The 27,399-nt window shown below is 38.7% G+C and overlaps 1 protein-coding gene across 4 annotated transcripts in view; it reads left to right on the top strand.

Annotated features, from left to right (window-relative positions):
- SBF2 (SET binding factor 2) overlaps positions 1–27,399 on the top strand; it is a 464,799-nt gene that overhangs the window by 414,229 nt on the left and 23,171 nt on the right. For 2 of the 4 annotated variants that reach the window (XM_036859910.1, XM_036859909.1), the window contains exons 28-33: positions 495–635; positions 1,534–1,629; positions 8,927–9,111; positions 14,102–14,278; positions 16,782–16,883; positions 17,600–17,785. In XM_036859910.1, coding sequence (XP_036715805.1) covers positions 495–635; positions 1,534–1,629; positions 8,927–9,111; positions 14,102–14,278; positions 16,782–16,883; positions 17,600–17,785 — 887 coding nt within the window. The remainder of the gene's footprint in view (positions 1–494; positions 636–1,533; positions 1,630–8,926; positions 9,112–14,101; positions 14,279–16,781; positions 16,884–17,599; positions 17,786–27,399) is intronic. The other 2 variants (XM_036859912.1, XM_036859911.1) reach the window with 2 other exon arrangements.

Genomic DNA, 27,399 nt, shown 5'->3' with positions numbered 1-27,399 from the left:
CTTCCCACAACAACCCTCTACAAGTTCCTGTCCCCTAGGCCTGTGTAACAGAATTGGAATAAGATTACTGGTACTGGGATATTCTCACCTCTGCTGAGGGAAACTGCTCCATCCTCTGCTCCCAAACAGTGGCAGGCACAGAGTGGTTGGGGGAGATCATCAAGGACATGTTGTCTTTTATGAATCTTTATTTTGAGTTGATTGGTTGGTGAGAAACTGCACCTGTGCTTGGAAGGACGGGTGTATGCTGGTTTTCCAGACCTGGGCTCTTTCTGGGAGGAGGATGAGGCAATCAAGCAGTAGGTGTGGTGAAACCAATATCATAGGAGGACTAGCCATTTAATAGTTTGGAGCTTTAAGCGGGGCTGGTTTCTGTATTTGGGTGCGGTAACCTGAAGACCATATATAGAAAGAATAAGTGTATGTATATAGAGAGAGCCAGTTTTATTAACATAGCTACAGTTTGTTTTATTTAATATCTTTTCCTTTTATAGCTCCTACCTCCTCTTTAGAATCTTCCAGTAGCATAGAACAAGAAAAGTACCTGCAAGCCTTACTGAGTGCAGTTTCTGTCCATCAGAAACTCAGTGGCAATAACACCCTTACTGTCAGGCCAGCACTTGCTCTGTCTCCAGGTAAGATTTAATAATATTTTTCTTCTTGACAACTGTGAAAGGTCATATTCATTCCTAGGGTTAGTCTCTTTAGTTATTTGCATTGTTCCTTCAACATGACCCCTTAATGTTTTACCTTGTGGGGCTATAACTTTAGATTATTTTATTTAGAAATCAGGGTACCACTATTAATTTCTAGTGAATAGTAACCAAATTTAGAGATTTAATTATTTCCTTTTTAAAAGAGTAATAGGAGAGGTGGTGGGAAACATAAAGTCATGTGGGTTTTTTTTTTTTTTTCCTGGAATCTGTTTTACATAGACTTTAAAATATTACAGAGTTGAATGTGTAAGTTGAACATCTGTTTATTAAATGTATATTTATTAAAATCATCATGTATAACTTTGAAATTCCTGAAATTTCTGCAGCCTTTTATGATTTGCAGTACAGTTTGTTTTCACTAGATTTGGATGAAGCCATTAAGACTTGTACTAATATTCTGTTTCAGTTATCATGTGATGGAACCCCAAAGGGTTCATGTAGAGGTAACCCTAATGTGTTAGACACAGGAGCATGTGACTTGAGAAGTTGGTCTCCTTGGCTTAATCAGCTATTTGAATAGCTCAACATAAGCAGAAAGTGGCTTTTCTTGTAAAGTAACACCATGCATGCCTTGTTTCATTTATCATTAAATTCTCTGATTGCACTTGCCAAACCTAACTCTCTATAATCTTGCAGATGTGTGTATCTCTGAGGAAATAGTAACAGTGCCTTGTTATCTCTATTAAAGCTTTGGGTACTTAAAAAGTACAATGTTTGGCAGCAATTAGACATGCTACACATGAAGATAACTTTTTGTCATTTGAGTAATGTTAACCCGAACGACATGGTTTTTGTTCTTCTTTTTGGCTGACTTTAGGGACTGAAAGGAGGACTTCAAGAATGTCCACTGTGCTTAAGCAGGTAGTGCCAGGACATTTGGATGTAAACCCATCCAATAGCTTTGCTCGAGGAGGTTAGTAAGACTGATTTTGTAACTGAGCACTGATACAACCTTAAAAGCAGAAAACTTTTTTCTAGATAGTGATACTTCAAATCAACTAATTATGGTTAAATTTGTTTTTAATTACCCTTTTCTAAACGAATGATCAAATTTATTACTAGCATGGTGACAGATGAGTTTAGCCTCGTGGGACAAGGGTTATAATAATTGCTAAAATCTTAACATACTGATGAGTTTGGAAGCACTGGGAGGGGAGGGGAACATATCTAAATGGTGACTCAGCTCTGGCAGCATTCCATGATGTTTCAAGTTTGCAGTGTAGAAAGACTGAGCACAGAAGCATAAACGGTTAGGGAGACATGATCCCAGACTCAAAGGCTGTGCCTCCAATGCCTGTTATTTTTACTCCTGTTCTCTGAAGTGCTAGTTTGAGGAGTAAGAGACAGTGGTTCAGAATCAACATAAAGACTCTATTTTACAAAATTCACTTCTTTTCCTTTTGAAAACCAAGATTACTATGCACATCTCCTGGCAGCCATATTGATTCTTTAGGTACTTTTTTTCCTACCTCATCAGAACTTTCTATGATGGCAGAATTTCCTAAGAGCTTTCACCCTTCTTCAGGTATCTTCCTAATCAGGCCTTAAGGTCATTGTATTAGTTTGCTAGGGCTACTGTAACAAAGTGCCACAAACTGCGTGGCTTAAACAACCATTTGTCTCACAGTTCTGGAGGCTAGAAGTCCAAAATGAAGGTGTTGTCAGGGTTGGCTCCCTCGGGGGGCCGTGAGGAATAATCTGTTCCATGCCTTTCCCCTAGCTTCTGGTGGTTTGCTGGCAATTTTTGGCATTCCTTAGCTTGTAGAAGCATCAGCCGTATCTCTGCCTTCATCTTTACATGACATTTTCCCTGTGCATCTGTCTCCACATTTCCCCTTTTATAAGGACACCAATCATACTGAATTAGGGGTCCACCCCACTCCAGTGTGACCTCGTCTTAACTAATTATGTCTGCAATGACCCTATTTCCAAGTGAGGTCACATTTTCTGAGGTACTGGGGGTTAGAACTACATCATAAGAAATGTGACAGGGGGTAGGGACACAGTTAAACCCATAACAGTCATATGTAACTTTTTCCAGAACTTTTAAAATACTATTGTTTTAAAGTTTAAGATACAAACTTCATTCTTTTCATCATTTCTTTCGTGGTGAATTTGAACTTAAAGATGGTACAGTGACTTTCTCCTAAGTTTCCTGGTATTTTTGTTGCCAAGAGCTCCTGTCAGAATTTGGTTCGAAGTTGCAGTTCTCCTTATTGCTTTATTTGCCATCTGAAAGCTTATATTAGCAGGCACGTCAGAAACTCTTCCCTTTAACTTTTAGTAGGATGCAACTTCTGGCATATGTCTGGTTAGTTGAAGCCTTCCCATCCCCACCCTGCTCTTGAGTTTTGCCTTTGTAAACTTCATCAACAACATGTTATGTATTCCTCCATTGGGCCAGGTGACCTGTAATATAAATTTTATGTACAAAACTGTCTCTCCTTCTGTGTTGGTACCTAAGGCACAAGGATATTCACCGATCTGTTTCAACTACATTATCTTTGCTTTTTTTATATTGGCCTCAGACTCATGGCTTTTTTATACAAGGGAATCCCCACTAGTGGTTACATTCTAGTTATGAGTCCATTCTTTGCTATTCTCAAAGGTACCTGGAAGGCTGTATTTACATCTTAGGATTAAAATCTCCTATTTAATCTGTTTATGACCCTTTCTATGCATAATGAGGCCATAATTATTATTTCTGACCCCCTTCCCAAATATTTTCTTCTGAAAATTCCTGTAAACTTAGTGTGTTTCCTTATGACAGTTTTTTGCTCCTAACCAGGTCCCCTTCATTCTGGTATCTTAAGCTAGGATCCAGAAACGCAAATCTTATTATTTTACTCCATCTCTTAATTCTTCACTCCCAAAGCCTCCAAATCTCCTAAGGTCCCAGTGATTAACTGGAAGATGAGATGCAGCTGTTTCCTGGCACCTTCAACTTCCTCTGTGATCCCTGGAGCTGCTTTCCTTTGTCTCTTCTGATAGTATCATCCCTCTCACATAGAGCAGCAGGAATGGACTGGGGCAAGCAAGTTTGGGAAATCTCAGAAGACTCCCTATTAACATGAACATGGCAGGTAGACATACACTCACACTGCCCAGGGCAAGACTATATGTAGACACTTGCATGCCCTGACATTAGTTCATTTCCTTGTTCCCACCCTCGAGTACAGAGTCTCTTCATTCTTCCAGAGAGCTAGGTTCCACTTCTCTAGCAGATCCTCATTTACCCTGTGTGGGAAGAGCCTCCTATCTCGAAATCTCCCTCCTAACCTCCTTTTTCCTCTTCTGTGTATTTTCACTGTTTTTCCATTCCTTTCATTGTCATAGAATCTTAGTTCCAGGTTTCCTTCTTATGTTATTTCCACTGTGTGCCTTTCCCACTCTAATGAGCCAGGGTTTAGACTGACCTTCACCTTCTCCTTCACCCTTTTTCAGTCAGGGTGGTCACTTAGCGTTCAGCATGCACGTTGAAGAGTTCCTAAGCCAGGGGAAGCAACCTTTTTGACGCAAAACCCAGTTAAGAAAAAATGAAGATGTGAATAGATCACATTGCTTTTCATTTAAAATTACAATAGCTTTTATGCCCCATGGGGAAAATGCAAGTATTTGCAACTTGGATAAATTATCTTGTTGTATAGAAAAATGCCATGAGAAAATCTGCCTCTTAAATATAAAAATGAAATACCTGGGTATATTTGAGAAGTAGCCACATGGAGGCAGCTTTTAAATTTTTCATCCTTTACATTTCCATAGCCCTTTAAGTTCCTCTACAGTGTTATTTTATCCTTGAAGTGTAACCTCCAGGACAGGTACTTTAGGAGGCTTTGAGAGGTGATGTGACTTAGCCAGGATCTCTTAGCAGACAAGAGCATAACTGGGACTAGGGTTAGTTCAGTCCATTTCAGTGCAGCATTCACTGAATATAGCTTATACCTCATGCACTGTGCTAGGCATAAGGTCACATCCATAAATTCAATACCCTGTCGTCACATCCAACCCAAGCATCTCTTTTCCTTCTCTCCTTCATTTGTTCTGAACAGAGCAGAGAGAACAATACCATTGCTTAGGAAACGCTCATGCTCTGAACAACACTGCATTCCCATGGGTGGGATGAACTGTATCACTTCTTCCCTGAAACAATCCCCTTAGCCAGACCCTGCTGGACAGATCCAGGGTCACATGGTTCCTTAAGTGACAAGACACTAAGAGTTTGGTTCAGTTACATTCAAATTCAAGCTGCAGTCCTACCACTTAGTGTATGGTATTAAGCAATTCAGGAAACCTCGTAATTTTCAGTGTCCTCATCTGTAAAATGGAGATAATAAAAAGTATTCTAGCTTTAGAATAGTTATGGGGAATGAATGAAATAATATATGTAAAGCACTTAACTTAGTAAGTGGCTCGTTATTAATAGGAGCTCAATAAATGTTAGTTCCATTATTATCGTTGAGGTTGTTGTCATTATTGTTGCGTAATACTCCACTGAAATGGGAGGAAAGTCTACATTTGTATGTAAATTACCTTAAGCCAGGTTGCTTCTCACTGGCCAAAGGCAAGCAGATAAAGGAGAATGTGTCTTAGGCCTAGACCAGTAACTTTCAAACTTTTTTGATCATGTCTCACAGTAAGAAATACATTTTATATCTATATGTATACATATACATTTTATATCACAAAGGTAGTACTAAGTCACAATGCAAAATGTATATAGACTATAACGAAAGTTTCATGAAACAATATTCATCTACACCACATGCAGTGCTCATAGTATTTTCCACTCTAATCTGTTTCACTTCTTTAAAAATACTGGTTTGACCTTCTAAAATGATTTCACAAACCACTAAGGAGGACCCTGCAGTTTGGGAAAACACCACTCCAGGTTGGTGTTACACGCTCAGGACAAGTATTTGACACCTAGGAATCACTCAGGAAGCTAAGCAGACCTCACCAGCAGTGCAGTAGTGTAATGCCTTTGGTTAATGTGACTGCCAGATGGAATTACAGTTCTCCAAGCCCTGTGCTGACCCCATATCAGTACAGCTCGTTTTCTCATTGCTGATTTTCTGCTAGGTGATAAACACTTGGCAGTTTTTCATTAATGAGGCTCTGTTTGAGGAAGTGCTTAGTTTTTTTTTAATTAATACCCTTTTCATTCTTTCAGGGCAAATAATTGAGTTGAAGGTATAGTAGAGAACCACAGCAGCTCATACGTATCAATTTTCAAAAAGAAAATAATCAACAAATGTTTGCAGTACCTAGATATCAGGCTCTCAGCATGGATATAAGAGTAAATGTGATTAGGTCCCTGCCCTTTGGAGTACACAATCAAGTAGAATAAAATGTGCAAATAATCACAGTGCAATGGGATCAGAGTTCAGATAGAGCCGTCTACAACTCTACGGACAGTCAAGAATGCTTTTCAGAGGAGTTTACGTTGTTCCTGGATCTTAAGGAATAAGAAGTTTGTCAGGTAAAGAAATGGGAGAGGTCATTCTAGGCCAAGGGACTAGCATAAGAAAATGATACATTTAGGGAACAGTATCTCAGAATCAGGAACCAACCACTCAGGCTTCACTGCAAGCATTTAATGATCCAGATTCCAATAGGAAAGCTTAAAACCTTGGCAGAAAGGAGAGTAGTTGGCTCGCACACAGGAGGCCCTGTGCCTTTTTCATGCTGTTCCAGGTCTTTGTTCTGTCTTGCAGTAGCATTCTCTGTGTATAATCAGCCAGTGCCTCTGCAACCCTTAGCTTTCTGACTTCCTTTGGCCACTAAAGCCATCAAGGCCCTTCATTTCCTACTTCCAAAGGAGTGAGGCAGAAATGAAAAATCACTTATGATGATTTTTCTTTTATCAAATTATGTCATATTTTATGCAGTTTTGAAATGGATAGCTTAATAATCCTGTTTTCAATCCTGAATAAGTACAGAATCATTTTCCTTAAGTGATTTGAGCAGTTCCTTTACTCAGGAAAGAATAAACTGTAACTTACTGCTCACCATTTTTGTTACTACCAGGTAAAGTTTGCAATAGTCACGAAGCACTTTCTTTCAGTTGGAAAAAACAATATTACTCAAATTACAAAAGTATTATCTTTGATACTGCCTATCATTTTGGTGCAAATAGGGATTTTAGGAGAAGTCATTACGTCAGCCATCACAAGCTGTATTTTTAGTGGCATTGGGTATTGTCACAGGGTCATAAATTTTTGCTGCTTGTAACTATCTGCTTATGGAAAATAAATGGAATTTCCAAATGAAAAGAGGAAAAAAAGAAGATAGTGTGGCAATGCTTAATGCTCTACTGCAAAAACATGCCCTTTGTTATTCCAAATGGTTGTTAGAGGTTCATTCCTGATATGATGACCTTGCTCAAAGAACAAACATGTTGTACAACACATCGTATTTGCCAATCAGTCAGCCTCCTTCAATACTAGGGCCAGTGTATTCCTAACATTCACCCCTCCCCAAATTCCTTAATTTTATTATAAAAATTTGTTTCTCACCAAATGACAACCTCCAAAAGCTTATTCTATTTGGTATAATTTTTTACTGGCACTCTTTGCTGCGCTGTCCATTTCATTGTGCTTATAATATTTATAAACAAGTGCTGAAATTTCATTTAACAGGCACTCAGTTCATCTTTTTGCGTGACTGTGCAGCCTTTTATTTGTTAATCAAATCTTCTGCTTTTAATATATTTACATTTTTCCCCTATCATTAACTTAATGTTTAAAATTAACCTGTTCTTTTCTTACTCCATTTGCTCTGATGTTTGCTGCTATATACATTTCATTCCTTCTTCCTTCTTTAATCTTACCTCCCAGTGCATGGGTACAGAGATAAATGTTTTACTCAGTCAAATCCCAAATCTTCAGCTAAGGGAAGAGTCCATTATCAAGGTACTGTATTATCTGTCCTGATGTGTCACTCTTTTTAACCATCTTCATATGAAAGCATATGTGTTACAAGTGACTTTTTTCACATTTGTTTGTCAAATTATCTTTATTCTCATCCACATTCTGAATTTCCTCTGTGATTCCATTTACCAAAAAATTAACACTTGCTGTTAACATCTAAGAAAACTCATAGGTTATAATAGAAAGTTTCATCCATGTTAAGCAGAAATTTACAATACCTTTTCTTGAGAACTGGCCTCCTGACCCTATAGATGCTTATAAAGAGAAGCAGATGTGACATTATCATGGTGACTTGTAGTCACCTAGAAACATGGCTTGATTTAACATTTGGCAAAGATTAAAGCTTCTCAAAGAGCCTTTCCAAATCTAGAGAATGCACTTTAGGGAAGCAGTGGCAGTATTATGTACCACTGTGACTCCGTCACCAGCCTGAACACTACAGTCTGGGGGCATTTGTAAGGAGCTCTGTCAAATTTGGGACTTATTATATGCCTTTGTGTTTAGATATTTAATATTTGATAGTCTCACTTGCATATTAGAAATCCTTGATTTTTCTAATTAATATAATTAAGGTCAACTTATGAGATCCTTCCAGTAGCTTAGCTTGACCTTTCCCTTAGAAGACATCTGCTTCTGACTATACCTTTTAAATAAAGCTTCCTAAGATTCAGTGAAATGCACATTACTAAATTTATAACTTCTGTTTTTCTTGGATACTGGGGGGAAAAAGACTAAAATATAACTTCTACTGACTTAAAATTGCATCATTTTGGCATGATACACAAATATTAATTCTCAGATTTTAGTGGGTTTAGTAAAGTTCTAATTTATTTCTTAATGTGGTTTTCTTGTTGAATTGACTGACTAAAGCAGAATAATGTTCCTTCTTTCTTGAAGCCCTGAGAAATTTACTCCACGTTCTCCTTCCTAGGCTTCATTATTGCCTCCTGCCCACGTTTTTTCTTTCCTAGAGCCAGTGCACTCTATTTATGATACCAGTATTTACTTATAAATACTGAATTTACATCAGTATACAAAAATAGAATTGACTTGGGTGACTTATTAGGTTCCTCTGAGCCAAATGATTTTTGAAATGCTATATTAATAATGCTTATATGATGCAAAAGTAAATGACAAATGACCAATATGATACATGATTACTTAGATGAATTAATTTGCTGTTACCTCTAAAACTGTACCCACAGAGCATGCATCTTTTTCCCTATTCAGTGGCATTCTTACATCAGATTATCTCACTCAATTGTTTTGACTTTTGTGAAGGTGTTTGGGCAAGTCTTCGCTCTAGCACTCGCCTAATCAGCTCTCCAACATCCTTCGTTGATGTTGGCGCCCGGCTGGCAGGCAAGGATCACTCCACGTCCTTCAGTAACAGCACTTACCTGCAAAACCAGCTCTTGAAACGCCAAGCAGCCCTTTATATATTTGGTGAGAAGTCGCAGCTAAGGGTAAGATTTCTTTTTCTCACTTAGAAACTTCATGGATACATGAAGGCAGTGTATAAAACTTATTTCATAAACCAGCTTTCCTAGAAATTTTTTTTTTTTTTGCTGCATGGAGTCAACCTGGAGTTAGTAATCAATCTTAAAAAAAAATTAGCTCATGTATATGTATACATGTATGTCTACCTGTACTTATGTAGAGAGAGATACACATGCATATACACAATGCATATTTATTAGGCATGAAAATAAGTGCTTATTCATAATCATTTTAAAAATCAGCCTAAACATCACGAATATTAGGGAGTGTACATTAAAAAAAATAAGGCTTATTCAGGCTGTGTTTTTCCACTGTCTTAGTTCAGCTTCCATAGGAATCTGTGCCCATGGCAAAACAGATGTTTTTGTTCTTGTAAACCTATTGATAAAGCTACAGGAAGGAAGAGTGGAAAGAAGAGTATGGCACTGCATATGGAGACAAGGGAAGGCCAAGGCTACACTTATTAAGTTACATTCTTTAAGAGCTCTCAAGACTATATAGAGTGACACATGTCCTAAGACATGTCAGAAAATGTAAGATATTAGCTGGTAATCAACTTTACTCTTACTTTTTTTTTTATATAAATTTATTTATTTATTTATTTTTGGCTGCGTTGGGTGTTCGTTGCTGCGCGGGCTTTCTCTAGTTGAGATGAGCGGGGGCTACTCTTCATTGCGGTGCACAGGCTTCTCAATGCGGTGGCTTCCCTTGTTGCGAAGCACGGGCTCTAGGCGCACGGGCTTCAGTAGTTGTGGCACGTGGGCTCAGTAGTTGTGGCTCACGGGCTGTAGAGCACAGGCTCAGTAGTTGTGGTACACGGGCTTAGTTGCTCCGCGGCATGTGGGATCTTCCCGGACCAGGGCTCGAACCAGTGTCCCCTGCATTGACAGGCGGATTCTTAATCACTGCGCCACCAGGGAAGCCCCTTTATTCTTACTTTTAAATTATTATGTTAAAGAGCTTCACTATGCTCAAGTCCCATAAATTGTAAAGATAGTCTCTATCTCCAAAAGCAACAATAATTCCTTGGGGTTTAATGTTTTTGCAGTTCACACATTACAGAATAAATTTCATTACTATTGACAGGTGTGTGGGAAATAAAAGTATTTGGGGTTTTTTGGGGGGGTTTTGTTTTTGTTTTTTATTTTGACTGTGCTGGGTCTTCATTGCGGTACGCGGGCTCTTCGTTGTGGCACACGGGCTTCTCTAGTTGTGGCGTGCAGGCTCAGTAGTAGCGGTGCGCAGACTTAGTTGCCCTGCAGCATGTGGGCTCTTAGTTCTGCGACCAGGGATCGAACCCACATCCCCTGTATTGGAAGACAGATTCTTTTTTTTTTCTTCCCTTCCTGCCCAGAGCAGTTGTCTTTTTTTTTTTTTTTTTTTTATGGTAATTATTTATTTATTTATGGCTGTGTTTGGTCTTCGTTTCTGTGCGAGGGCTTTCTCTAGTTGCGGCAAGTGGGGGCCACTCTTCATCGCGGTGCGCGGGCCTCTCACTATCGCGGCCTCTCTTGTTGCGGAGCACAGGCTCCAGACGCGCAGGCTCAGTAATTGTGGCTCACGGGCCCAGTTGCTCCGCGGCATGTGGGATCTTCCCAGACCAGGGCTCGAACCCGTGTCCCCTGCATTGGCAGGCGGATTCTCAACCACTGCGCCACCAGGGAAGCCCCTGGAAGACAGATTCTTAACCACTGGACCACCAGGGAAGTCCCTAAAAGTATTTGTTAATTCAGAAATGCCCTCAAAGTTTAGTCCAGTGCCCCAGTGAGCACTGGACAATCTAGACAGACCTTCAGCTGAACTGTAAAATGGAGGCTGTGAGCAGGATCCCACATGCTTGGTCCTCAGGATGCCAGTGACTGAGTCAGCTCTTCAGTGGCAGTCTGGCTTTGCTAGCTCTTCTCCTACTGCCTGGACTACTGCAGTCACTTAGTCACCAAGCTTTAGGGTAGAGGGAATGAAACTGCTGGGTAATGCTCAATTTTTAAATATGCACATGTGTCTTCTGATACAGCAGATAATTTTATATCCAGAAAATAGCTGGGACACTTTTCAACAGTAGTCCAGGGATGCCTGCACAGCCTCCTTGGCACCAGTGTCTTTCCCAGAGCACAGACTTTGCACACTTCAGCACACCTCTTATTTATGATCTGAGTCACTCCCCAAGGTTTGTCTCCTGAATGCTCACCTCTGCTATTCCCTTTGCACATCAGTCCTCAGATAAGCTGTGTGATCATGCATATATGAGTAAGAAAGACTGACCAGTTGGGACCCCTCCTCCTTTCCTCCCTCTCGCCCTCCCTCCTTTCTCTTTCTTTCTTTCATCAATACTATATTTAAAAAACATAATTCCAAACATAATTTCTGGCACAGCAGTTATTAGGATTTTTGTATATTCCTTCACATTTTGCTTTTTATTAATTCAACTGTGTCTGTAGAGTATGGGTGCATATCTGTCTGATGTGTGCCACAGTCTAGCCAGCACAGTGCTGCCTAGTTGCAGCTCCACACCTTTTTATCCCAACAAAGGAAACATAGGAAAGCAAATAAGTGAGAGTGACTCATTCTAATAATCTGGAATTGCCCTTATTTACCTTTTTTAATTCACATACTTTAATATCTTATACTTAGTAACAAATTCCTCATAATCTTAACAACAGTGTGTCGAACACTATGGTTGATAACTCCTGCTTTATAAGGTAGGTATACCTAGCTCAGGTATGGTTGGGAAATGGGAAGGAATCTAGTTTTTCTGAAAAGGAAACTATTTTTTATATAAGTTTAAAAAAAAACTAATATGACACGACACTGTAAGTCAACTATACTCCAATGAAAATTTTAAAAAATAAATAAAGTAGATAACCAACAAGGACCTACTGTATAGCACAGGGAACTATACTCAGGAATATAAATGTTTAAATGTCTTGGTAAATATATCTGGATTTTAATAATATGTTTTGAATTGCATAGAACGTTTAAAATAAAGCAAAAAAAGATTAAAAAAAAAACTAACAACAGGAAAGAACTCCTGTTCTCATACTGCTAAGTTCTTTATCTCAAGCCATCTTTCTATGTTGTATAATAGATTTCATATTTATATTAATCACTGCATAACTTTTTTTTTAAACATTCAGTCCTTTTTTTAATATTTATTTTCTTTTTATTTATTTTTATTTTTCGGCTATGTCTGGTCTCCGTCGTGGCATGTGGGATCTTCGTTGCGGCATGAGGGATCTTTTTGGTGTGGCACGCGGGCTTCTCTCTAGTTGTGACATGTGGGTTTTCTCTCTCTAGTTGTGGCACGTGGGGCTCCAGAGCGCGTGGGCTCTGTAGTTGTGGCACGCAGGCTCCAGAGCACGTGGGCTCTGTAGTTTGTGGCACGCAGGCTCTCTAGTTGAGGTGCACAGGCTCAATAGTTGTGGTGCGCGGGCTTAGTTGCCCCGCAGCATGTGGGATCTTAGTTCCCCTACCAGGGATCAACCCGCGTCCCCTGCATTGGAAGGCGGATTCTTTACCACTGGACCACCAGGGAAGTCCCGTAACTTTCTGTATTGTTGGATGTTTCGGTTTCTTTCTTTATCATCTATATGTAAAATTGCAGTCACATTTTCAAGCATATAGCTTTTTATTTTTATTTTTTATTGAGATACAATCCACTAGAGGATTTCTTCCTACATTTTAGATTATTTCTTTAGGCTAGCTTCCTAAAAGTGGAATTACTAAGACAAAGAAACTTTTTTTTTTTCTCAATATATATTGGGAATGCTGTTTAAGAAAAAAATCTTGGGGGTTTTTACTTTTTATTTTAAAACTTTAATAGGCCTTTAAAAAATAAAGTAACCAATATAAAACATGAAACAGACCCAATATATAAGTCTTTGGCAGCAATTTTTTTTAATTGTGGTAAAATACAAATAACATAAAATTTACCATCTTAACATGTACAGTTCAGCAGTGCTAAGTACATTCATATTATTGTACAGCCAATCTCCAAAAAGCAGTTTACTCTTAGAAAAGCAGATGATCCAGTAGAGTAATTTGGGCAGAATGTGAAGAAAGTGAAAAGAACATGAGAAAATTAATTCATTCTTTGGCATAAGAAGTTAGAGAACTTTTAAATCTTCTTCAGAAGTAGGCAACTAGATTATCAAAATAAACTATTTCAATGGGCCACCAATTTAGCATTCTTTAGTTACAATTGCAAACTCACACAGAAAAAATTTCATATGGATTAAAAATATAAATGATAAAAATACTGAAATAAAGATTGATATATGTGTCATATTGAGTGAAAAATATTGTCCAAAAGTTAGAAATCAGCAAAGCCTTTCATGTTTTACTGTATATATTTTTTTATTATTGGCTTTAAAAGAATAACTACAATATTTATTAGTAGTCGTAGGGCAGTGAGACAGTGATTTTTATTTTCTTCTCAGTGTTTATCTCTGCTTTTTTTTTCATTTTCACAATGACTGTGTTTTACTTGCATAATAAGAAACAAATGTGTATGTCTATAAACTTTAATTTGTAGAGCTCCTGAACCTCAACAGCATATTACCTTTTAACTATAATTCACATCTTGGGGAGACTTAGTTTACAGTGTTGGATTAATCATGCTGTCATGCGTCATTGGTTCCTCCTTAGACCTCCAGGTTCATGGCCTTGTAAGTAGCTTATATTTGGTCCTATAAGCTCCATCAGGTTCCAGTCTACTAGTAGCCTCTTCAAGTTCTCAGAATGACAGCAAGCTAAGTCAAACCACTAGACTTTACTGAATGGCTCTTTCCAGCAATACTGACACATTAGCGAAACAAGATTGACTTTCTTGATCCACTGCAGCCCCTGCAGCTCTTTGGCCTCAACTAACTGTAGATCACTAAGCATTACCCTGTTGAAAACATTGTTCTTTTACCTATAACACGTCGTCTGCCTAATTCTCTGCATCTTCATCCACAGAACTTCAAGTTAGAATTTGCTTTAAATTGTGAGTTTGTTCCTGTTGAATTTCATGACATCCGACAAGTGAAAGCCAGTTTTAAAAAACTGATGAGAGCTTGTGTCCCAAGCACCATCCCTACTGACTCAGAAGTGACCTTCCTGAGAGCCCTGGGAGACTCTGAGTGGTTCCCACAGGTAATGTCTGGAGCAGCTTGTCTTATGACTCAAGGAAAGAGAGGCCCAAGTGGATATACAGAATTGATATTTGAGGAAAAAAATATTGTGTTCCCCACTACCTGACATTCTCCCTTGACTGTGTGCCCTCTATAACGGCCTTTCAGTTCCAGGCAACCATGTGATATAGGAAATGAAGGGGTAGAATTCTCCATCCCTGGGTTTTTCTCTCTCTGTTGTTGAAACTTGCTTGGTCTCCATAGGATGCTAAGAAGGAGATTTATTATTTTTAGATGGAAACTTTTTGATATACAACAAATTTAAACAACATGTATTTATAGGGCTCCTGCTCTGTTACTAACAGAGTGAGGATCCAGGACAGGATGTGATTTCTAGGCGGCTCCAAGGGGCTTTTCCTCTTACTTTCTCACTTTCTATTTGTCTCTGCCTGTTCTGTGTCTCTGGATTGTGGCTTCACTCCCAAGCCAGCCCAACAAAGGCACATTGGATACCCTGAAGCCTACCTAAGGTTTAGGAAAAACCACATATCCTTCCTTCAGCTAAGTAAGCTTGGGATGTTTTTAATTGAACGCTTATTGAGAAATTAAGGAGAAATAGGTATGCCAGCACACCTAACCCACATTTCTTCCAAACCACAGAAAGAAAGGTATTTATGACATGCATGTTTTAGACACTGAGGCAGATATTTGGCCAAGAGCCTCTCTGCAATACAGCCTTCAGCCTTGTCTTTAGGCTCCTGGTGCTATGTCCATTATTCCTTCTCCCCCTTTAGGAGCACACAGCCCTTCTATCCCCTGTCCACATCGACCTCCAAGCCTCCCACCTCTCTTTTTTTTTTTCTCCTGCCTCTCTTGAGGAGGAAAAAGGGTTGTTTCCCACAGTACATTGGACTAAAAAGAAGAAAAAAAAAAAAAAGCCAGGAAATGATGTAAGTACCCAGGGCAGTGACTATTCTCAAGGTACTTAAACTCTAGGAAAACAGCCACATATACAATTAGCTATTATATGAGGCTATGTTAATTACTGTTAAGGCAATTCAGGATACTTTGAGTACCCATGGAAGGAGCTGATCAATACTCCCTGCTGTCCCTAAGTTATGAGCCCCAGCCCCAAAGTGTTCCTACCACTCAACCTATCCATCTATGTTTCTCCTATTCTGTGTTCTACTCCTTACTTCAAAGTGGATTCATATCAGAAGTTAGTGACTAAAAACAATGGAAAACATTGCCCCACTTGGGATATTGGCAATTTAAAAGTTAACTCAGAGCACATACTAAGCCCAAGAGAATTCAGGCCTGGTAATAGTTGTGTTATAGGAACAGTGAGTGAGGAGGACCTTCCCATTCTTGGAGAGGACATGTGCCTTGTTCCTGTGTTTAAAATAGCCTAGCTCTGGGATGAACTGAGAGAGTGACTTGGACTTACTTATATATACTAGCAAATGTAAAATAGATAGATAGCTAGTGGGAAGCAGCCACATAGCACAGGGAGATCAGCTCCGTGCTCTGTGACCACCTAGAGGGGTGGGATAGGGAGGGTGGGAGGGAGATGCAAGAGGGAAGAGATATGGGGATGTATGTATATGTATAGCTGATTCACTTTGTTATAAAGCAGAAACTATCACACCATTGTAAAGCAATCATACTCCAATAAAGATGTTAAAAAAATAATTAATTAATTTAAAAAAAATAGCCTAGCTCTGTTTAAAATATGGGGGTGGGAGTGTTTTGTTTTAGTTCAGAGTTGGATTCATTCTACAAGTTATGTCAAGTGATGCTTAAACTTTTTTTTAAACCAGAATGTTACACATTTAGTTTTGAAATCTATATGGTCTGCTCACACCCTAATTGTTCATTAGGGACTTGGAGTCAGTTGTCTTGGCTTAAAAAGCTGAGAACAAATAAAAGTTTTCTTCCCATTTAATACACAGTACAAATACTTTAGTATAGAATTCACATTTGATAGAAGCAATATCTTTTGTAATTTCTCTGGGGAGATGCATTATATATATTTTGTAATATTTTTCTTTCTCCTGAGTTTTTTTTGTAGGTATATTTTCTCTAATATTAGAGGTTTTTAAAATGAAAAAAAGTATACAATTCAGTACTTTTTAGTATATTTACAAAGTTGTGCAGCTGTGGGAAACAGAACTCACTACATCACATAAGAATAAATTTTAAATCTAATAACTATGTTGCGAGGGCCACTTAGAACCTCACTCTTTTCCACTGGAAAGAATTATAGCTCTTCTGCTTTGAGGGGAATCTTGTAAGGTCAGTTGTTTATTTCATTAAGTATCACTTGAACACATTGTTTTAAAATGTGTCATTGTTTAATCTTGATTTTGACAAAGAACTTTAAGTATTTAAAATTTATATGATTCTTTTGTCCAAATATTTTAATCCCTAACTTGTTTGATTATCTAAGGTTGATAGCAAGTCTGTCTGTTCTTGGTGCTCAGAAAGCACTTGGTCTAATTGTGGCCTCCTTTCTTATCTCTTAGCTTCACAGGATATTGCAGCTCGCTGTGGTTGTATCAGAAGTACTTGAGAATGGTTCCTCAGTTTTGGTGTGTTTGGAAGAAGGCTGGGACATCACTGCACAAGTAAATTACTAAAACATATTTTCAGATATTTAATTTTATATTTGTATTTTAATTCAGTTATTTTAAAATTCTGCAGATGAATCTTTTGTATAATGACTAATGTGTTTATGGACAGAGAAAGTCCTCTGTTAAACACCACCTGGTATCCATCAAAAACCTCTGTGCCATGAGTTTCCAGGCCCTACACAGCCTGGAGCTCTGGCTCAGGGCATCGGACTCCCACACCACAGAAGCATCATGCAAGCATGACCAGCGGTGTAGGACATGGACCATCCTTCCCATGTTTTGTCAGTCCTTTCTCTGGTTCTCTGTAAGCCCCCTCTTTACTCACTCCAGAGTGAAAAGGAAAAGTACGAGTATAATCTACAGTAAAACATTAATCTACATCTGCCAAAAAGTAGATGTAGGTTTGAACTGATCCTCTGACCTTACTAATTAACCTAGGAGAAGGCCACAGTCAGCAACCTGGCCAGGCAAGGACTAAATTCTTAATTCTCTGAAGGAAAATGTAGCCAAAATGAATTTGAGTCTTAGTTTTTAATGGAAAGTTTGTAGAATTAATTCACTTAGCTGTCCTGGAGCAGTTAGTGAACAAATTTGCCATCCAGGTAACTTTGCTTATTAATTAGCTGTCATCAAAAGGAAGTGCTTTGTCTTAGAAGCAGGAATTTTTCAGGACTGAAAGTAATGAAGTATCCAACCTGCTTGTACCCTAGGTGACCTCCCTGGTTCAGTTACTCAGTGATCCCTTTTATAGGACACTTGAAGGCTTCCGGATGCTGGTCGAAAAAGAGTGGCTCTCTTTTGGTCATAAATTCAGTCAGCGGAGCAGCTTGACCCTCAGCTGTCAGGGCAGTGGTTTCACTCCAGTCTTCCTACAGTTCTTAGATTGTGTACACCAGGTAAGTAGAGCAAGCTTAAATCAACTTGATACGAGAGAAAGAAAAGACCTAGCATTTATTGAGCACTGCATTGCTGTGCCAGGTACCTTTATGTCACAGCTCTGATGGACTCAGCCATAAGACTTGCTAAAATCTCAGCAGTAGATTCCTGGAAATGGAAAAGAAAAAGAACTAGTTGGTTTCTGAAACTAGGATAGCAGAGCTGGCTATTGAGCTGGCTCCCAAGTGAAGTGGCCAGCACTCTAAATTACCATCTAATTTAACGGAGCAAACTTGGCTTGTTCTCGAAGAAGGTTTGATCTAGTGTAGAACAGCAAAACTCTCTAGGTGTTGGCCGAGCCTGAAATCCAGCACGTGGTCTTCCCATTTGGGGAGGACCCTACTTTATGCCTGAAAATATAGGAGGTAGAGCTTAACCCCTAGAGAAAGAATCAGGGCCCAACCAGGCAAGCCTCTGAGGTTGAGAACAATGGCTCAGTTCTACTGGGTGGCATAATCAGGGCTAATCAAGAGACCAGACAGAGGGCTTCCCTGGTGGCGCAGTGGTTAAGAATCTGCCTGCCAACGCAGGGGACACGGGTTCCATCCCTGGTCTGGGAAGATCCCACGTGCCGCGGAGCAACTAAGCCCATGTGCCACAACTAATGAGCCTGCACTCTAGAGCCCGCGAGCCACAACTACTGAAGCCCACCCACCTAGAGCCCGTGCTCCGCAACAAGAGAAGCCACCGCAATGAGAAGCCTGCACACCGCAATGAAGAGTAGCTCCCACTCACCACAACTAGAGAAAGCCCGCGTGCAGCAACGAAGACCCAACGCAGCCAAAAATGAATAAATAAAATAAATTTATTTTTAAGAAAAGAGAGAGACCAGACAGAAACCCAGGTATATAATCCAGTCAAACCCAGTGGGAGCTGGGAGTGGGGGAGATGTGAATGCTCTGGGCTCCCTCTTACCTTCATCTCAGGCCTTGGTCAGTATTGGGCTTGAGAATTGGATGGCACTGGGTTTACAAGTTGAAGGCATTGGCACCAGTGGCTAAAATGGCCTAGGAAAAGTAAGGTTGACACTTCTTTTAGCCTGTTTCATCTGCACCACAACAGTGAATGGGTTCTGGTATGTCAAACATATTTGTCAGAACAGTGAGCCTCTTTGAAATTGAAATACATTGGCCTCAAGTATCTGTTGGAAAGAAAAGTAAAAATGTTTTTAGGAACCAGTATTGGAACTAGGTCATCTTATGTATGGTTATGTTTTGTTTTGTTTTGTTTTTTATTCCATTAATCACTTGATCAGCTTTATCAATTCACTTCATAATTTTTAAAAAATGTATTTAAAGTGTATAATTCAGTAGTTTTTAGTATATTCAGAGTTGTGCAATTACCACAAGCAATTTCAGATTATTTTATCACCCCAAAACAAACTCCATACCCATTAGCAGTGACTTTTCCATCGACCCCATCCCCTACATACACAAACAAACACTGGAGGTTATGTTTTTGATTGCTCCAATCAGCTTCTTAAAGAAAAGACCTATTGAATAACTTTAGTTGATTTGAGTAGTATCTGGAGAAGCTGGTCACAAGGTTGAGCTTATACTTTTAAACTCTTTGCAGCAAATTATATATTTGCTTCCTGTTTGAATATTAGCTTTTTTATTCAGACATCTTTCGGCAAATACGTGAGGGAGAAGTTTGAAGCCCATTGTCTCTGAAAAAGAAAGCTTAACTGAGACTAAAGGGGAGGAGCAAGCATTTTTTCTCACTTCTGGATAGTTGAACGCATACGAGTTCTTCATGAAAGCACTTCTTATCCTGCACATTGTCTTATTATGCTAACCAAGTGCACTAGGCTATTTCCTGCCTCCATGCCTATATCCCACTACCATCTGCAGTCATCATTACTGATATTTCTTGACCGCTTACTATGTACCAGGCACTGTTCTCAGCACTATATTTTATTCCATGATTCTTTCTAAGTAATCTTTGAACCTTTTCCTGGCCCCTTCATTTGTATTCTTATGAACCGTGTACAGACTTCTTTGGTAGCATCTGTACACTAGAATCTACCTATTTGTACGTGTCTGTTGCCTTCTACTTAGACTGAGAATTCTTGGGAGAAGGGTCTATGTTATATTAATCTTCATATCCCTAATATCTAATGCAATTATAATTTTAGTCTCTGGAATGTAGTAGACCCTCAATAAATACGTATAACAAGTGACTAAATGAAAATTTAAATGACCGCCTGGTTCAGCCTTGTTTGAGGCTCTCACCACCCTTCATCAAGACCATCTAGGATGTCCTAAGTAGAGTTGCTAATAAAATCTTCTGAATGCTCAGATACGAAGCTGTTACTCTCTTTTACAAAAATCTTTAAAGCAGACAAACAAAAACTTTCAGTGGCTCTACATTTCTTAAAGAATTACTCTTCCTCACATCTAATTTGAATATAATAATGTCAAAATTTCACTTGAAAGGTTCTTAAGGCTCCTCACTGGATGCCTCTGTTGTCTTAATAAGTACACTCAACCAATTTTACCCCTGCATTGAAATAATATCACTCTTGGGCTTCCCTGGTGGTGCAGTGGTTGAGAATCCACCTGCCAGTGCAGGGGACATGGGTTCGATCCCTGGTCCGGGAAGATCCCACATGCCGCGGAGCAACTAAGCCCATGCGCCACAACTACTGAGCCTGTGCTCTAGAGCCCGTGAGCCACAACTACTGAGCCCACATGCCACAACTACTGAAGCCCGCACGCCTAGAGCCCATGCTCCACAACGAGAGAAGCCACCACAATGAGAAGCCCGCGCACTGCAACAAAGAGTAGCCCCCACTTGCTGCAACTAGAGGAAGCCCGCGTACGGCAGTGAAGACCCAACACAGCCAAAAATAAATAAATAAAATAAATAAATTTATAAAAAAAAAAAGAAAAAGTCACTATTTATTCAGTTGAATACCAGATGAAGCAGTTGACTTGCTTTTAATGTCTTTGGTGTATAAAAGTGGATATCTTTAAAAATTAAAATCACAATCTTCATAATGTGGTGTTCACACTTAAAGGACATGTAGGGATTTAAAAAAAAAAAATAGAAAAAAATCAAACCAAGAGCTGGTTCTTTTAAAGGGTAAACAAAAAATTGACAAACCTGGCCAGGCTCACCAAGAAGGAGAGAGAGAGAACCCAAAGAGAAAAAAGAAATGAAAAAGGAGAAATCTCAACTGATATCACAGAAATACAAAAAAACATAAGAGAATACTATGAACAATTATATGCCAACAAATTTGACAACCTAGAAGAAATGGACAACTTTCTAGAAACATACAGCCCACCTAAATTGAATCAAGAAGAAATAGATAATTTGAACAGACTGATCACTAGAAGTGAAATAGAATCTGTAATTTAAAAAAACTCCCTGCAAACAAAAGGCCAGGACCAGATAGCTTCACAGGCAAATTCTACCAAACATACATAGAAGAACTCATACTGATTCTTCTCAAACTCTTCCAAAAGATTGAAGAGGAGGGAACATTCCCAAAGACATTCTATGACGCCACCATCACCCTGATACCAAAACCAGACAAATATACCACCAAAAAAGAAAATTACAGGCCAATATGTTTGATGAATATAGATGCAAAAATTCTCAACAAAATATTAGGAAACCAAATCCAACAACACATAGAAAAGATGATACACCACAACCAAGTGAGGTTCATCACACGTTCACAAGGATGGTTCAACGTATGCAAATCAATCAGTGTAATACACCACATTAAGAAAAGTCAAAAATCACATGATCATCTCGATGCAGAAAAGGCATTTGACAAAATTCAACATCCATTCATGATAAAAACTCTTACCAAAGTGGGTACACAGGGAACATATCTCAACATAATGAAAGGTATTTATGACAAACCCACAGCCAATGTAATACTCAATGGTGAAAAGCTGAAAGCCTTCCTACTAAAATCTGGAACAAGACAAGGATGCCCACTCTCACCCCTTCTATTCAACATAGTATTGGAAGTCCTAGCCACAGCAGTCAGACGAGAAAAAGAAATAAAACATACTCAAATTAGAAGGGAAGAGGTAAAATTGTCACTATATGCAGATGACATGATACTATATATAGAAAACCCTAAGGACTCCACACAAAAACTGCTAGATCTAATAAATGAATTCAGCACAGTAGTAGGATACAAGATTAACATTCAGAAATCAGTTGTATTTCTTTACACTAACTATGAAATAGAAAGGGAATGTAAAAAAAAAAAAAAAAAAGTACCATTTAAAATTGCACCCAAAAAAAAAATAGCTAGGAATAAACTTGACCAAGGAGGTGAAAGATTTTACACTGAGAACTGTAAAACATTAATAAAGGAAATTAAGGAGGACTCAAAGAAATGGAAAGATATTCCATGCTCTTGGGTTGGAAGAATTAATATTGTTTAAATGGCAATACTACCCAAAGCAATCTACAGATTTATGCAATCCCTATCAAATTACCCATGACATTTTTCACAGAACTAGAATGATCCAAAAATTTATATGGAACCATAAAAGACCCAGATTTGCCAAAGCAATTCTGAGGAAAAAAAAACAAAGCAGGAGGCATACTTGTCCCAGATTTCAGATAATACTACAAAGCTGCAGTAATCAAAACAGTGTGGAATGAGAGGAATGGCAGGTAAAGTCACCCATGTAGACTTTTTTTTTTAGACTTTTTTAATAAGAATTAAATTGAACCCATGTCAACTTTTTTTTTTTTTTTTTTTTTTTTTGGCCATGCTGCTTTGTTTGCAGGTTCTTAGTTCCCTGACCAGGGATTGAACCCAGGCCCTTGGCAGTGAAGGTGCAGATGGAGTCCTAACCACTAGACTGCCAGGGAATTCCCATGTCAACTTTTTTAAAAGAATTAAACTGAGAATAGGACACTTGTTTACAGACTTCTTTACTGAGTATTTTAAGATATCATCCATAGGCATTTGAAAATATCCATATTTTTGGTTTCACATATTTTTATCCTAAAATTAACTTAAACCTTTTTTATGGCTGAAATAAGTTTGTAACTGTTCCCTTTTCATATAATATGTTGAGGTAACATCCTCAGATTTCAAAGGGTGAAATAAAGTTTAAAGTAAGTAAGTTTAACTGCTGTTTCCACAAATGGGGGATTAAAACTCTAATGACAACTTCCCCCACAGAAAACAATTATAAAACTGAGACATGGGGAAAGGAAACTTTTCAACAAATGGTATTGGAATAACTGTATATCTGTATAGAAAAGTATGAACCCTGACCCTTACATCATTCACAGAAATTTCCCTGAAATGGATCATAGATGTAAATGGCTAAAGGAAATTATTCAAGCAGAAAATAAATGATGAAAGAAGGAATCTTGGGATATCAGGAAGGAAAAAAGAACAACAGAAAGTAAAATATGGATAAATACAATAGACTTTTCTCCTCCTCTTCAGTTTTCTAAATTATATTTAATGGTTGAAGCAAAAATTGTAACACTGTTTTTGATGTTCTCAATATACGTAAAGGAAATAGTTAAGACAATTATAAATGGGGGAGCACAAAGGGATGTAAAGGGAAGTAAGGTTTCTACACTTCACTAAAATGTCAACACCAGTCGACAGTAACAAGATATGTAATGTAATACCCAGAATGACCACTAAAAAAGCTACATAAAGACATACACTCAAAAACACTATAGATAAATCAAAATAGAATTCTAAAAAATGTTCAAGTAATCCACAGAAGGCAGGGAAAAGAAAACGCAGGAAGAAAAAAAAATAGAACTGAAGACAAAAAGTAAAATGACAGACTTCAGCCCTAACATACCAATAATTGCATTAAAAATGGAAATGGTCTAAATAAAACATGATGTAACAGTATGCTTTTTATAAGAAATTTGGTTCAAATATGAAAGTACTGTTATAGAAGTTTTATTTATAATAGCCAGAAATTGCAGGAGGGAGGGGACAAAATCTCCTGAAACAGGTAAATGGCTAAACAAACTGTGGTGCATCCATACCATGGAACGCTACTCAGCAATGAAAAGGGGTGAGATGCTGATACAAGCAACAATTTGAATGGCTCTCAAGAGCATGATGTTGAGTGAAGAAAACACAATCTCAAATGATCACATACTGTATGATTCCATTTATATAACATTCTCAAAATGACAAGAATGTAGAGATAGAGAATAAATTATTGGTTGTGAGGGTTTGGAGATAGTGGGGGAGGGGAATGGGTGTGACTATAAAGGGGTAGCATGAAAAACAAACCAATTGTCCATCAGCTGGTGAACAGATGAACAAATTCTGGTACATGCATGCAAGGAATACTACTCAGCAAGCAAAAGGAATGAAATGTTAATATACACAACAATATGGATGAGTCTTAAAATCATGATCAATGAAAAAAGTCAGATAAATCTCATCACAAGGGACTTCCCTGGTGGCACAGTGGTTAAGAATCTGCCTGCCAATGCAGGGGACACAGGTTCGAGCCCTGGTCCAGGGAGATCCCACATGCCACGGAGCAGCTAAGCCCGTGTGCCACAACTACTGAGCCTGCACTCTAGAGCCCACGAGCCACAATTACTGAGCCTGCGTGCCACAACTACTGAAGCCCGTGCGCCTAGAGCCTGTGCTCCACAACAAGAGAAGCCACGGCAATGAGAAGCCCGCTTACCGCAACGAAGAGGAGTCCCCGCTCACCGCAACTAGAGAAAGCCCGTGCGCAGCAACGAAGACACAATGCAGGCAAAAATAAATAAATAAATTTATAAAATAAAAAAAAAGTCTCATCACAAGGAGAAAATTTTTTTTCTTTTTATTTTATCTATATGAGGTGGTGGATGTTAACTAAACCTATTGTGGTAATCATTTCACAGCGTATGTAATTCAAATGATCATGTTGTAGCGTTAAACCTATACAGTGATGTATGCCAATTATTTCTCAATAAAAATGGGGAAAATGGGTAAAAAAGACTACAGACTACACAATACATGATTTCATTTATAGAAAACCCTACAAAAGGCAAAATGGTAGTGGTAGAAAAACAGATCAGTGGTTGCCTGGAACCAGTGGTCAGGGGAGGGGGTCGACTTCCAAAGGACATGAGCAAACTTTATAGGATGAGGGAACTGTTCTGTATCCTCACTGTGGTGGTGGTTATACAAATGTATAACCGAATGAACAGTGACTAAAACTAATCAACCTGTAGGCTTAAAATCGGGAAATTTTAGTATATTTAAATTATACTTCACTGAATATGAAAAAAAATTTTTAATTAGTCCAATTTCTTAGTAAACTGGAGTTCTAATAAATAAAAAAAAAAAAAAACAGCAGCTCTCTAGTTTCTCTAGAGAAAAATTTGCCAGTGTGATACCCAGAAAGTACTTATAATCCTGGCTGCCTGCTTTCTGGAAGCATGGCAGGAAATAGGTCCAGGGAAATCCCAGTTAAGTGTGCAGAGTTTTACTTTTTCTGTACTGTTTTCAGTCTCATCATTAACCCAGTTGTGCATGGTGTTCCCAAGTCCAGAACTTATCAAGTTTGGTTTTTCCAGAGAACAAACCTCTAATCTCTTGCTTGCAAGAAGGTAGTCATGAGGTAGGAAAGACTGCAGGAGATAGGAAAGGACCCTGGAGGTCTCACCACTGCCTCTCTAGACTTACAGCTAGTTCTCATTTTTAGCCCCCCTTTTCCTCCTATACAGGACTTGGGCCTCTGAGTCCTTAGCCTTTCTGGGTTTACAGGGCAAGCTGTTACCTTTTCAAATCATTTTTATCCCAGTGTAGCTTCTCATCTTCTGTCATCTTCTGCTATTCTTCCTTCTGTTTTCCATCTTTCTGAATTTTCTTGGCCTGCTACTGTCTCCCCTCCCTTTCTCCCCACCTCGTTTTCGACTTTTACCTTTTAAAAATTCCTTTCCTTTAATTGAGGGAGAGTTGCTGGGGACAGAGTTTGTATGGCTGAATTTGGCTTAAGTTAAATACAGTATTAATGAGTTAAATACCCATATTCAACTTGCAGAATTCTGCATACCTAAATATTAGAGTCAGCAAAAGAATCCACTTACAATCAGTAAGAAATTTCAATTAGTTCTGAAACTGAAAACAAAAGTTGACTTTTAATGAAAACTCAATTATTTGTAGGTGAACGCTTCACAAACTGTAGAAAATAATATTGTTCTGGGTCTGAAGACCCCTTTAGTATGATTTCAAATCTAGTCATACTACATTAAAAAAAATTAAAATATAAATTTTTAAAAATTTGTCTGAACCCTTCAACTTAATACTGTCACACATAATAACCTGAGTTCAGGCAAGTCATGGCAAAGTGAGTGTATGACATTAATTGCAGTATTTAAAGAATGCTTGGCTATGATGGGTGTCAGTTTGGGTGAAGTAGATTATTTTGTGCTGAAAAGGGACAATTTGTTCATTCAAAAACAGAAGACTATAGTTAACAAATAGAGCTTTTGATTCTTGCTGACTTAATTATAAGGTAGTGTTTCATCATCTCCTACATAGTGGTTTTAGGCATTAGAAAATGCCTTCTTTGAATACCTTTCAAGTGAACACTAATGCTTTACATGACTCTGGCTTTTGCCAGACAGTTCGAATTAGTGCTATCCTCAGTCTCTCAGGAGCACAAAACAGAGCCAAGCCCCAATAACATTTTAAAAAATAAGTGCAAAATTATGCAGCAGCAAGCAAAACTTCCCCAGGTGGAATGTGTGCCCTGCTTATTAACCATTTCTAACATGCGGGATGCCAAAAGGCAGTCCATGGACGTATGCCTAGACTTGCCCATTAGTACTAATAGAGTTACAAAGAAAACAGATGAAGCGCTGATCTTAAATTAGAACTGCCTCATCATATAAAAAGCCATTGTTTGCGCCAGTATATCCAGGTGTCAGATGAATTATAAATGCTAGATCACAGTTTCATAATAGCAACATCTGGCAGATTTTTTGTTGCTTCTAAAAGAAATTGGCTTAGCTCAAATGATATCATTACAGGATGCTTCCTTTTCTTAAAATAGTTGAACCAAATTCAGAAGGAAAATACATCCAAATACAAAAAAAATTTTTTTTTTTAACCTAAAATTCCTTTTTAAAATATAATACTAGGGCTTCCCTGGTGGCGCAGTGGTTGAGAATCTGCCTGCCAATGCAGGGGACACGGGTTCGAGCCCTGGCCTGGGAAGATCCCGCATGCCGCGGAGCGACTAGGCCCGTGAGCCACAATTACTGAGCCTGCGCGTCTGGAGCCTGTGCTCCGCAACAAGAGAGGCCGCGACAGTGAGAGGCCCGCGCACCGCGATGAAGAGTGGCCTCCACTTGCCACAACTAGAGAAAGCCCTCGCACAGAAATGAAGACCCAACACAGCCATAAATTAATTAATTAATTAATTTAAAATATATATATATATATATATATATATATATATATATAACACTAAGGGCTTCCCTGATGGCACAGTGGTTAAGAATCTGCCTGCCAACGCAGGGGACAAGGGTTCGAGCCCTGCTCTGGGAAGATTCCACATGCCGCGGAGCAACTAAGCCCGTGCGCCACAACTGAGCC

This window comes from Balaenoptera musculus, chromosome 8, assembly GCF_009873245.2.
Source record: "Balaenoptera musculus isolate JJ_BM4_2016_0621 chromosome 8, mBalMus1.pri.v3, whole genome shotgun sequence".
NCBI classification, from domain to species: domain Eukaryota; kingdom Metazoa; phylum Chordata; class Mammalia; order Artiodactyla; family Balaenopteridae; genus Balaenoptera; species Balaenoptera musculus.
Note: the sequence above shows the minus strand (reverse complement) of the source record. Positions and strands in the feature narration are given on the sequence as shown.